The 14626-nt window shown below is 34.2% G+C and overlaps 1 protein-coding gene across 1 annotated transcript in view; it reads right to left on the bottom strand.

The window, feature by feature from the left end:
• Positions 1-14626, bottom strand: part of SCAPER (S-phase cyclin A associated protein in the ER) — a 353763-nt gene that overhangs the window by 244867 nt on the left and 94270 nt on the right. Inside the window, exons 16-18 of the mRNA XM_052659727.1 lie at positions 14167-14248; positions 12631-12783; positions 11947-12054 (exon numbers count right to left, since the gene is read on the bottom strand). Of these exons, the coding sequence (XP_052515687.1) occupies positions 11947-12054; positions 12631-12783; positions 14167-14248 (343 nt within the window). The remainder of the gene's footprint in view (positions 1-11946; positions 12055-12630; positions 12784-14166; positions 14249-14626) is intronic.

Consider the following 14626-nt stretch of genomic DNA (forward strand, 5'->3'; position numbering starts at 1 on the left):
CAAGTGTTACACCTCACAATAAATACATTTCATAAAATATGCTACACTGAAGAAAACAAGTTGCTTCCCAGTATTTAAAAATATTGTAATATACAAATGAGAATTTTTAAGGATATTACTCTTCCTAGATCAAAAGATTTAAATATGTCTTCTCTGAATAAAAAGAACCACAGTTTCATTACAGTAACACAAAATGTGTTTTTACTTGAAAATAAAAACTGTTTCTTTATAGAAATCCAATGTCACGCTCAAAAGGCATATTTCTCTGGAGCCAAAAGTTTACTTTCAAGAGCAGGATGGGAATAAAAAAAAAAGAGCAGGGTGGATGCCAAGTTACAAATCTAAATAGATGAGAAATTAATGCAAGGGTTTTCAACATTTTGTTTGGAAAAACATTTTTCTCTCAACCTCATCCTGTACTTTCTCAACTTTGTAATCTAAAATCCAATGATATTAATCAATTTCAGAAAAAAATAATGTTTTCTCTTAAATTCTTAAAATATTATGAGGCACTCCAATCTTTTAAGCCTGCCTGGGACAACAAGTAAGATAAACACAAGGCATTTTACAATATTTCCTATTGTCTTCTACAAAAACTGGGCAAGTGTAGGGGTCCGGAGGGTAGGAACTTGGTTTCTTGCTTCTTTAGAGAATGATGGTAAGAAAAATGAGAGGTGAAGAAGAGATGGCAGACTGGGAAAATGAAGGTGTTTGGGAAGGGAAGAAGAAGAAGGAAAATCAGGAGAAAAAGGAGAAGCAGCTGAAAGAAGGGAAGAAATAAAAACATACTCAACTACAAACAACATGGCATTTTTAGACAGCACTTTATCATATATCTTGAATACCACCCTCACAGATATAGTATATTGAAAATAATAAATGACAGGTTAGCTCGGTAACATTTAGTTTGAGAGTGAAAAAGTGAAAGCATCAGTCACTCAGTTGTGAACAACTCCTTGCAACCCTGTGGACCGTAGCCAGCCAGGCTTCTCTGTCCATGGGATTCTCCAGGCAAGAATACTGGGGAGGGTTGCCATTCCCTTCTCTAGGGGATCTTCTCCACCTAAGGACTGAACAAGGGTCTTCTGCATTGTATGCAGATTCTTCACCATCTGAGCCATCAGGGAAGCCCGTCATTTAGTTCATTAACATTTAATTCAATATGAAGTGTGCCAAGGGCTTATGCTAACAGCTTACGTTAAAGAGCCAGAGTTTTACTATGAATAAGACTGAAAGAATCTATAGCAAACTATTATTTTGGCTTATAACACTCTTCCATAAAGCCATTCCAGCAGGTTATCCCCCAGAAAGATTTCAGAGGAAAGCTGATTTATAATTACTGACCTATTGGATGGCACTAGCCATACCAAAATGTCTATAATTATCATCCAAACATGATTCAAAAGTGAAAGTACCATATATAAGAATTAGTTCACTCATATTTAAATAAGTATGTTTAGAGATTCATGAAACTATGAAATTTACCAGAGATAACACAAAATGAAGAGATAGGCTCAAGTGACATTTATCTCTGCTTCCCTGGCACCTGGACTAGTGCAGAGTACACAAGCAGGTGCTGAAGAAGTGCTTTAAAAAAAAGTTTTAGAGTTCCATTATATTTAAATACAATTTTAAATTTAGTCAAACAGTAAATTTAAGAAAATCTAAAATGTAATGCCTTTAAAAAAAATCAAAATAATACCCTTTGTGGCAGCACCGTTTTGAAAAATTAAACACATTCAACAATGACAACCTATAAAACTTGATAGGCTATTTTAATAATACAAAAGAGTCAACTCTTCCCAGGTCCCTTTCTACAGGTGTAGGATACACTTATGTTTTTATCTATTACAATCTATGTATTATATTGTTCGAAGTGATGGATGAGAAAAATGAAGCTAATGAAATACTGTGAAACAGGCACCATGGAAAAGAGAAAAGGCCGTCTTGTGATAGAATGATAGTCCACCATCTGTCCCCCTGCCACTCAGGGACAATTACAAATACTCCATCAGTTTCTGGTAGGTGGAGATGATAAATGAGGTAAAGACTTCTTTTTCAGACTCTGATGTTCCTTTCTGATCTAATCTGAGGTTTAACAGATGACTCAAAGAAAAGCCCAGAGTTCAACAAGCTTATTAATTTATTATGCTGTGAAGATGGGAAGAGGTCTGAGCTCAATACTACAGCAGAGAATGGTTTAGCTGTATTGAACCAAGGCTTATAATAAAAGATGTCTTTGCAGAATTCTAAGGTTTCACATACATAGTATCAAGCCTCATTCTTAGAAATCATTTCAATAATATTCTAGTAACAATATTATCATCGAACACAAATAATATCACCCTTTCAATACAAAATCAGAGACAATGTTCATAGCATCAGACCTCCCAGTTGAGTGATTTTCACAGCCTGGGGTGACAAGGGCTTAAGAGAGTAGACATCCTCGTATCATAGTCAACAGCACCAGAAGAAACATTTCCTTTATGTCTATTAACGTTTAAATGTTTAACCAAAGGATGCATGTAAAAATATAAATATTTGGTTACAGTAAAAAGATAGAAAAGAATATACTACTCTAACACTGCATAAGAAAGAAAGCTGGAATGGCTATGCTAATATTACACAAGGTAGCAAAGAGTATTATTAGAAATAAAGGTCACTTGATAATAAAAAGGGGTCAATTAATCAAGTGGACATAACAATGATTAACATTTATGAACCTAATAACAAAGCTTTGAACTACATGAAGCAAAAACCAATTGAACTGTCAAAAGAAATGGGAAAAGTAACAATTAAAATAAAAGAGTCCATATCCCTCTCTCAAAAACTGACAGAACAGAAGTAGGCAGAAAATCAGGAAAGATATAGCACATGATGCAACTTTTTGAGGTGACTATTATGTTTACTATTTTGATCATGGGTTATGAATACGCCAAAACTCATTGAACTGTAAACTTGAAGTAAGTACATTTTAAGGTATAACAATAATATCTCAAAGTGCCTTAAAACAGCAGGAAATTCCCAATTTGTATTAATCTATAATATCGAATAGAAAAGAGTTAAGTCCAAAGAAATAACATACAGCATGGTACTTTTTTATAGAGCCCAAAACCACTAAAATAAAAGCATATTTTTATAGTAATAGACCTAGATGCAAAAATAAAACTATAAAGGGGAGGGAAGAGGAAGAATACACAAGGACATATCAAAAACCCAAACTAGGTTTGCCATAATAAGATGATACCAAAAAGAAAAATAATAATCTAGGAAGCATTAAATAAGAAATAGGGATGTTTGATATTCTTTAAAGGTACAATTGATCAGTAAGATGAAAAATGTATAAATAATTATGACCATGATAGTAAACTCCAGGATACATATATTGCAAAAATTGACTTTAAGAATACAAGGAAGCATGAATAAATAATAATAGCATACTGGCAGTCTTCATTATTGAGAAAAGGGTATTAATGAGAACAAAAACAGGTTTAAAAAAGTAGGACTATTTTCATAACAATGAACAAATTTGATAAATATATGTCTAAAGAGAAAAAAATATTATTAAAATTTTACAATGTATGAAGATATAAAGAATATCAATAAATTTCCCAAAGTAGAACCTAGATAAGCCATAATCTACGACCACAATGAAATAAAAGTTGAAATTAAAAACAAAAAGTAGTGCTCATCTTAGTCCCTATGCAAAATATCTAACAGTCAAATTCATGAATCACTTCACACTTTTAAATACACACAAGCATTCGTACAAACAGCATTACCACCACTCTGATTTGTAAACCTTGGAAATATCTTTGTTTAAAAGAAGAACTGAAATTCAAAATACTTGTAAAATTCAGTAATTATTTAGAAACAAAATAAGCCCAGCAGGAAAGCTTAAGGCTTAAATAAAGAAAACTATGTACCTTCCTACTGATCAGTTCAGTTCAGTTTCTCAGTCGTGTCCGACTCTTTGCAACCCCATGGACTGCAGCACACTAGGCTTCCTTGTCCCCATCACCAACTCCCAGAGCTTGCTCAAACTCATGTCCATCAAGTCGGTGATGCCATCCAACCATCTCATCCTCTGGCATCCCTTTCTCCTGCCTTCAATCTTTCCCAGCATCAGGGTCTTTTCCAGTCAGTTCTTTGCATCAGGTGGCCAAAGTATTAAATGATACATACATACAGATATAATAGATGAGTAGACAAACAATGTAGCTGGATGGAAAGAAAGAATTTTTTAAAGTATTGAGTTTGTTACAATATTGTTTCTGTTTTTAGTTTTTTGGCCGTGAGGCATGTGGGATTCTAGCTCCATGACCAGAGATCCAACCTACGCCCCTTGCATTGGAAGGTGAAATTTTAACCACTGCACCGTAAGGGAATTTTCTAGAAAGAATATTTAAAAGATGTCTACTCTTACCTTGATGCAATCTTAATCAAAACACAAACAGGATGTTCTTAACAAGTTAACAGTAAAGGTTATGTAGAAATTGAAAAGTAGAGGGAAAACGAAAACAATTTTGAAAAAAGAATAATGAAGAACAAACTGACCACAGTAAGAGGAGAAGCAAAAGACAGCAAATGATATCTACTCAATTCTTTGGAGAAAATAATTATAAAACTGCAAATCTCCATCCAGTCGAAAGTAAACAAAGACTTCAAATAAAGATTATTTCTATTTTATGCAACCTATCCTGGAGTACAAAAAAAAAAAAAGAAATAGGAAAAACTAGCCAGTTTACATTATGAAGCTAATATAATCTTGAGAAAGGAAAATCTAAATTAAATATCTGCAAAACAAATTCAACTATATATCTTTAAATCAAGACCAAGTAAGCTTAATATCAGAAAAGTCATTACGTAATATATCACATCAAAAAAATTAAAGGAAAATGTGACCTTTCCAAAAGATCAAAAGTTTCAATAAAAATTAATGCCTACTTATTTTTTTAATATCTTACAAAACCAGGGAACTTCTTTACCTTGATAAGAGCCATTTATGAAACATAAATTGTTTAAAAAAAACAAACCTCCAAATCAGAAAATAAACAGAATTTTTTTTTAAGTCTTAATTTTATTCAACATAAAATGCCAAGTCACTGAACTAGTTACTGGCATAAATCTAAGGTTACTTTGTACCCCAAATCTTATAGTATGGTTAGAATAGATGAAACCCTAGCAAAAGTCAATAATACATGCTTTAATTCATTTGTTCTACAATACCAAAAAAGCTAAAAAGCCAATCTGAAATTAAGAATACATCACCTACCTGACCAAATCTAAAAGTGGCATTAAATGGAATCCAGTATTTTCCTTTTTATAATGGCATCAAAGGTTATTGCAACAATTTAAAAGAATAAAGAACTAAGGATGTAAGTTGCCAAAATATTCAACTTCACTATCGTGGTCTCTTATGCTTGCAGATGCATTCATTTATCTAATTTTAATCTTGAACCAAAAGAACAAAAATGTGTCCCAAGCAACATGGACACATCTCTGTTGTTCTATTTCTTCTTTAATTTTTTAAAATCCTTTTCCTTTTATCAAAGTTACCCAATACACATAATTAACACAGTTCAAAGAAAGTAATTTCCTACTGGTCTCCCCATTTCTTTCTCAAATCCAGAGGCAAAGATTTTAGCTCATTAGTTTATCTTTTTTCTTTTATACTAATGTATTTTGTGTTGCTATTTCTACATTTTTCAATTTTAGGATTGGCTCCTGACGTTTTGTTGTGGAACATGAGGATTTAAGCTCTATTCCGGAACCTGAAACTACCACCACACTTTGACTCTCATGTTTTCCCCTATACTACCAAATATAAAGAAAAAAAGAGATGCTATTACCTAATCATCTAGGAAGCAGGAATATGAGGTTTACTACATTACTTTCTGATGCTAAAATACTTCATAACTTAAAAAAAAACTTTTTTGAGAGAGAGCTAAATTACAGGACTGTGAAAATTCTGTTTTATAGCTTTGTGATTTTTCCTGATACTGCAGATGTGCCTACTCTGCCAAATGCAAGAGAAGCCAAGTTGACAGAATAATTATTACTAAAATGCAGTAACTTTGATCAGAGATAGATAGGCATTCCCTGCTCCTCTGTGAATAACTACTTTGGAACCAAAACACCGGCCACAGAATTTCAGATAAAGAACCTAATTAGGTGTTGATTAAAATAAAAGCTTTCCCCAAATGCCCTTAGTTCTTAGGTGGTAGAAGCCAGTTGGCATGCCATGAGCCAGAATGGAGGCTATGGTAAAATCTCAGAGAAATGAAGGCAGAGCGACCTCAGGGGTGGCCTGATCAGCAAGAGACAAATAAATGGCTCATGCTCCGCCCATGTCCAAGTGGAAAGAAAGGACCAGGAATTCACTAGCTACCCTTTAGGATCAGTGGCCGTGAGTACACTAAGTAACCAGGTTAACTAGGAACTCATCCTGGAAATCAGGAAAGAGAAGATACTACGTAGTAAGACCCCAACTTTTCCTCCTAACGTGGGGTTACATAAGCCATACTCTTACTCTGATATGCACAGATGCCGTTTTAAGGGGACATGCTAGAGGATGGGGACTGAGGATTGTTATAAAAGAGTCTGGGAACTAACCAGGGAAACTATTTAAACTGCTGGATCAAACTAAGATTTAAACAAATTGACTGTCTACTTAAAATTTCTTCCTTGAATCAACGAAGAAGACTGAATCAGCTATAGCTAGCTACGTATTCCCTGCACATATCAGGTATAATGGAAGTGAATTTACTACCATAAGAATTCTAAAAGTTAGAAGAAATACACACATTAACAATCAGCCGTTTGTATGTGTGAATTATATACATAAACAACTATAAAAAATGTCCCATCCTATTAAAGAGAAAAGGAAAGCAATGGAAACTATGTCCTATAAGAAACAGTAGATGCTTTTTACATCATTTCTCAAACATAATTGTACTTATTGAGGTATAGGGGGAAAATGAAGGTCCTTTCTAAATGAGTTGTAGGTTTTAAAATTTGACTTGATTTGCTGTTGAAAGGCAGATGTTTTCCTAAACATGATTATAAAAAGAGGTAATAGCAAATACTTGTGCTTTGTAGAAACACAAGTATTTACTATTATTTCTCAGACTGCCATCAATTCTGGGAGACATCTACTACATCTTCCACATCAATCATGGACACATTGGAACCAAAGAGACTGGCTTACATTCCATTAAATACAATGATATCTTTCTATTTTCACTACCTAAAATGTTCATTCAATCACCTATCTAGTATAGTTTACCAAGCAGAAATACCAATTTAGGAATAGTAAAATCACACTTGATTGCAAACATCCAATAAATTATAATTAAGATCCTTCATAAAAGTTCTTTTTATATTTTCCATTAATTAAATGAAAATAAACTTTTATTGTCTCTATATGTGAATACATGAGTTGATAAACAAGTGTAATTTATATGCTTTTAAAGCCAAGGAGTCTCACAAACACAGAAATACATAAATTTTAAAAAGTTTTAAAATCTTTTAAATTTCACTCTCTTTACAGAATTAAATGTACTTTATATAAGTCCTGTGAAAACCACTATCAGCTTCTTCAGAGAATGTGAAAACAGGACTACAAAAGAAATCAGAGTTTTATTAAAACTAATAGTTTACTATTTCTCTAGTATTGCATTAAAAAATTAAATTTTGGAATATATTTAAACTAGTACCAGTTTCTTTGTCCTTTAGAAATCATGTTCTTTAAACATTTGGATTCTAAGATGATGAAAGAGAAAAAAAATTGAACATATAGTAGCTTTTTTTGTGAAGTCTCAAGAAACACAAGAAAAATTTTCCTGGTCAAATTACAATAAAAACCCAAAACATTAAGCCTTTCTTGCTGGGCAGCTACCTATTATGTTTAACAGGCTTAAAACAAAATGTGTCAGAGATCAAGAGTAAGTTATCTGATATGTCAAGTGCATAAGGTCAAAGGTCCAATTTTATTAGGTCAGAGGTGGTATAAATAAAATCTTATATGTCAAAGAAGAAGGGTCACAGATAAGGTGTATATAATATAAAGACATCACAGATGACAAGTAATAACTTTAAGTAGGACAAGTATGTTTACTATAGTTACCCTCACTGATTAAAAATGAAATGTGTGTATGAGTAACTATAAAATGCCCTTTATATATCATGTAACTCATATGCACACTTGATTTGAGGAAAAAGGGGCTATTACCAAAAATAACTACATGAATGAAGTGAAAACTTAAAGAAAATGTAATACTTCTAAACTGAAACAGTACACAAAATGAATATTTCAATCAAACCTCAAATCACAACAGCTAAACATCAAACTATGCTTTAGTAGCTACAAAAGTTATATAATACTATATATTTTTCTTCCAAAGTAAATGCGTGAATTAAATATCCCTTCCTTATCTATTTTTCTCAATGAGATAAAAACACATAAAATTTAGATTTCAGGTTACATAGCTGCAGTGCTGCACAAAATTTTAGAATTTTTTGGTAAATTAAATAGAATATTTAGCTTTTTTATTAAGAGAACTTAGTTACAAATAATTTTGATAAGTGGAAGATTTTCTTTAAAGAGACTAATTAAATTCTAATTAATGGGGCTTCCCTGGTGGCTCAGTGTTGAAGAATCCACCTGCCAATGCAGGGGATATGGATTTGATCCATCACCCGGGAAGATCTCACGTGGCGTGGAGCAGCTTAGCCCGTGCACCACTGCTAATGAGCCTGTGCTCTCCAGTCCAGAAGCTGCAACAGGAGAAGCCACTGCAATGAAAAGGCCGCACACTGCAATGAAGGGGAGCCCCCGCAGCAAAGAAGACCCAGCAGAGCCAAGAACAAATTTAATTAACGATACAATTTAGGGTTTTTAAAAAGCGGAACACACATTCACATGACTCTAGTTATAAACAGCAAAGTTAAGTAGAGAATGGGGACAAGCACATGAATGATTCAAGTAAAAAAAAAAAAATCCCATAATACTTAAAATACCCACTCTGAGTAAAAGGTAAAAAATTATTTTTGGTAAACTAAATAGATGATTAGTTCCATTTTTTATTTCACCTTTATTATTTGGTACTTAAAGCCATTCTGTATAACCTTACAGTTCAACTTATTTCAGTAAGTTTTTCTTAAATGCCTTACTATGCAACAAGCATTATGTCAAACAAAAGATATACAAAAATTAAACATTTAAAGACTTCCAATTTCAGCCACAGTGAACTGGCACAGTGAACTCCAAAAGCTGCAAATAATATACAAAAGATCTACTTGAAGGCATTAAAAACAGCCGACACAGCCAGAACTTGAGACCATGATCCCTAAACAGGAGGGAAGCACAGGAGGTGAGCTCCACATTCACTCTGGATTTTGCCCTAAGTGTTTATGCCAATTTTTGGCATGAGAGAACAGTGAAAGCTGAAAGTGGCAGTCGTACTGAGCTGAGGAGACAGAATTCGGTTTAGAGCTGTCAAAATAGTTGGAACTCAAGGGGCAAAAATCCTTAGAAGGAGTGAGTCAAATTAACCGGGTGTAATTTCTCCTCAAACATTGGTCATATCAGAAACTTAGAAAACAGCAGCTCTGTTCCTCCTACCTGCTGCTGCTAAGTCGCTTCAGTCGTGTCCAACTCTGTGTGACCCCATAGAGGGCAGCCCACCAGGCTCCGCCGTCCCTGGGATTCTCCAGGCAAGAACACTGGAGTGGGTTGCCATTTCCTTCTCCAATGCATGAAAGTGAAAAGTGAAAGTGAAGTTACTCAGTCATGTCCGACTCTTTGCGACCCCATGGACTGCAGCCTATCAGGCTCCTCCGTCCATGGGATTTTCCAGGCAAGAGTACTGGAGTGGGGTGCCATTGCCTTCTCCGGTTCCTCCTACCTAGGTAAGATCTATTAAGAACCAACCAAAAGGGACTCCTGGCGGTCCAAACGTTGAAGAGTCCAACTTCCAACGCCGGGGACATGGCTTCAGTCCCTGGTCCGTTGGGAACTGCTGGGGACCACCTAGGCCCGTGCCACAGCTACTCAGCCCATGTACCACATCTAGAGAGCCTGCACGCTGCAACTACTGAATCTGCGGGCTCTAGAGCCCACGTGCCGCCACTAGAGAGAAGCCCGTGCACAACAGCAAAGGATTCCATGAGCTGATAGGAAGATCCAGCCTGCCACAACTGAGACCCAGACACAGCCAAATAAATAAATATATTAAAAAAAAAAAAAAACCCACAAAATTACCTCTACTTCCTGACAGTATCCAATCCAGAGCAAAGTCTCAGGTCTTTGAATACTCTCCCCTATCCAAATCACCTAAGCAAAAACCCAATTCCTATAATAAGTCCGTTCCAACACCTTATTGAGAAACTCTACAACTTCCCATAGTGTGCACTTTTTCTTTTTGTAACAAATCAATAAGCCCAGTTCTGCTCAACTGCAGACGTGCTCCTGAAGGTCTTTGTCTGGAAGGCACTGACAAAAAGCTAAGGAAGAGAATGATCTATAGCTTCACATAAACATTAGGGATCAATCTCACAGACTTAAGGATAAGTTAAAGAAGCCCAAGCACAAAAGGTATATACTGTATGACATCATTTATAGGAAATTCAAGAACAGTGTAAGACTATCTGAGGGTAGTCAGAGACTAGTTAACCTTTGGGGGGTGGGGCACAACTGGGACAGGGGATGAAGGAGCCTTCCAGGATTCAAGATTATGTGCTGACATGAATGGAACAAATGTAAAAATTCATTGAGTCATATACTTTAAATCTGTGTGTTCTATTAATATATACCATAATTAAAACAAAAAAGTTAAACACGTATTTTCACTTTTTAAGTTAAGCACCTACACACAAGTACTGCCCTCACAGAACCATAATAACCTTTCCTGGATATCTTAAGGGATGCCTGAAAAACATGAATTTCTCATCTTTGGGTACCTTTAGAAATTTGCGTAGTACATACAGAACCAACAAATTAAGAGGTTAGCAGTATCATCCATATCTCAAAAACAGTCAAATTAAAACATTTATAAAAATACTTCTACAAATCTAAATTCCATGTTAACAGTAATTATAGGTACATAAATAATGCATTTGCAAAAATCCCTACGTACTGTATTGATACAAAATTCTCAATTTCTATGATTTTTATATTGTTAGCTATTTTCTAACAAACACAGAGTATCACTGAACAACTCTTAGATTATTAAAATATCAAAATATCATAAACCTTTTATTAACCTTTTTTTTTTTATTGGAGTATAATTTTTTTACAATGTTGTGTTAGTTTCTGCTGTACAACGAAGTGAATCAACTATATGTATACATATATCCCCTCCCTCATGAACCTCTGTCCCACCTGTCCCCCACCCCACCCCTCTCAGTCATCACAGAGCACCAAGTTGAGCTTCCAGTGCTATATAGCAGATTCCCACTAAGCTATCTATTTCACACATGGTAGTGTATATATCCATAAACCCGTTTTATGCACTGAAATTATATAAACAGCATTAAATTCCTATTTCTATGTTTCTTATTAATATACATACTAAAATAAAGTTATTTGTATACTATATTGTTGTTTAGTTGCTAAGTCATGTACAACTCCTTTGTGACCCCATGGACTAAAGCCCACCAGGTTCCTTCTGTCCATGGGATTTTCCAGGCAAGAATACTGGAAAGGGTTGCCATTTCTGCCTCTAGGGAATCTTCCCAACTCAGGTATCAAACCCACATCTCCTGCATTGGCAGGCAGATTCTTTACCACTGAGCTACCAGGGAAGCCCATATTATATTGTAGTAGTTACTAAATATAGCTTTAGATAATCAGAGAGATACATATGAACATGGATTTCTTCATAGTAGAAGAGAATATAGAAGGTACTCAATAAATACATGTAAATGAACCAAAGTAAAGCTTACCACTTCTTCATCTGAAAGTTCACGCCCTTGGATGCTGCTATTTTCTCTCACAGCTTGCTGGTGTTTTTTCCCTTTAATGTGACTAAAAAGATACACCTCTGAAGAGATCTAAAAGCATAATATAAAAGCAATGTAGTGAACATTTAATTATATTTTATTTAAAATATTATACATTCTATCCAGTATATTATACGCAACTTGCAATCACTCTACAATTTATACATTAGTCTTAAAAATGTTTTCTTTAGAATACAATTCTAAGACTCCTCTAGAAGACAGATGATAAAAAAGGCTTGTCTTCAAAGCCAACCTTAACAGGGTATCATTTCTTCTAAGTATAAAGGTTCAAGTCTCAGCACTGAAAAATGTTGCTTTACTTTTGTGGTCCTAATATCCCAAAATATTGACCTAGGTATCATTAGGCTAAAATATCATTAGTATCATTAGGTAAACATCCATTTGAGCAGCAACTGCATGCTTTGGTCCTTTGCATTGCTACTCCTAAAAGCTGATACTGCTTCTGTACTATCTATACTTACTTTGCATAAAAATCATTAAAGAAATTCATGGTACTCAGCACATGCCTTGTACGACTTTTAAGACTGGAGAATATATATCCATAGTTTAACAAACTTTAGTAATAAATTGTAACATCTCATCACAACACTGATACTGACAACCTACCAGGACATTGCAGAGAGAACATTGCTTCTTTCTTTCATAAGGGGTTAATTTGGGGGCATAATCGGTATTTGCATGTCGTCCACTGCTTAACTCGGCAGCTTTTTCTTTTCTTTGTTCAATCTGTTCCATGTGTCTTCTAATGCTTTCATCATGCTATAAATAAAATTAAAGTGTAAAAATATAGAAATTTATTCATTACACTGAGAACTTGAAAAAGCAGTATTTCCATTAAACTTTCTAAAATAACAGAATGTCTTAATTCAATATTGGACGCTGATGATAAGAATATATATAAAGCCCTTTATCATCCCCTATGCATAGTAACATTTTCTAAAGGGTACTCCATGGAATTATACTCTGGGTTATTAATAAGCATTTTGCAGAAGAGTTTCTGTGGTCAAATAACTTTGTAAAATAGTAAGTTAAAGCTACTTACTGGCTCTAGGCTTGTCACTCTGCACTGACGAAATAAACCTAGCTTATACTGAGCAACATTTTACACTTCTTTTTGACCATAACATACATGAGAAGCACTTCGTGGAACATACCATGGGAAATGTTTCCCCACCATAAAGATCAAGCTTATCCTCAGCAGAAAAGGCCCATCGTGACACAGACCTCTACCCACATCATCTCCAACAACTTCCCAGAAAACAAACAAACAAAAAAAACCCAAAAATACTATTTCAGACTTTTGATTTCATGCTTATATCATTTTATATGGCTGGGTGCCATCCCACCCATCTTATCTATTCAACTCATCTTTCTTTCAAGATTCAGCTTAGAAATTATCCTCTAAAATTATTTTCCTGACTTCTGAAACCCTTCATGTCAACTTATGTGTTTCCTCCTCTGTATTTTCATGACACTCCATGATTATCTTTTTCCATATAGAAATTATCTGCTTAGCATCTGAATCTCACACTAGATTATGAGTTTCTTAAAACTTAGAACCCTGTCTTACTCATCTCTGTATCCCTATGCCTACCACCAGATTCAGTAAGTATTTGCTGCATTAGATTTAACAAACAGTAATATAGGATCCTCTACTCTATGGAATTTACTACCCTTGTGAAACCCCAACATGTAAATAATTATGACATAATGTAAAATATTCACACTGCTAGAAACTACCAATGGCAAAGACTTTCTAGAAAATATCAGCTTATCATCATCTCCCAAGCTATAATTATGCGATTCATAAGCACTGAGACAATATTTTAATTTATTTCTAAATTATTAGAGGTCTATAAATATTAAAAGTTTAATAGTAATGTCCTCGATTCATTAACAAATTACTTAATAAAACAAAGAAATGCTAAAATTCTTTAAATTTTTTCCCTCAATGGCTTTATGTTGTTAGAATAATTTTTTTCAGATAGCTGAGTTGGAAATGATCATGGACAAACCACATAACTCCAAAAATTAATAACACAAATTAATCCAATTTTTATACAATTAAAAAGAAAAAATATTAATCCCATGCTATATTAAGACAGCTCTAAAATGTCAAAGTAAAATATACAATATTCCTACCTTGAGCTGGATTTTTTTCTGTAGCTCTTCCATAGCTTCTTGTTGAGCAGCTGTGAGTGCTGCCAATCGTTCTTCCCTGTCTCTGTAAGAAGACAGTAAAAACTATAAACTCAACGTTTACAGTAACAAATCTCATGAGGTTAAAAAAATACAATAATACAAAAAAATACAAAAATAAAATTATTTTTTCACAGTGCCTACTAAGTCTTGGATATATTATTGCACATTTAACATTTGGGAAGCAACAGACATTGTTAGTTATACAAATATTAGGTTGATGAAAAAGTAATTGTGGCTTTGGACCGTCAATTTTAAATAATTATAACTAGGCTCAAACCCATCTTTATTAATTAAAATATGAACCATTAAAATCAACACATTTTTGCCAATGAGAAACAAGTTTGTTTATTCCTGTTGTACAAAAAACTGTGCTTTGGGATCCGATGAACTCCTGGAGAGC

The sequence above is a fragment of the Budorcas taxicolor genome, chromosome 21 (genome assembly GCF_023091745.1).
Source record: "Budorcas taxicolor isolate Tak-1 chromosome 21, Takin1.1, whole genome shotgun sequence".
Lineage (NCBI taxonomy): Eukaryota > Metazoa > Chordata > Mammalia > Artiodactyla > Bovidae > Budorcas > Budorcas taxicolor.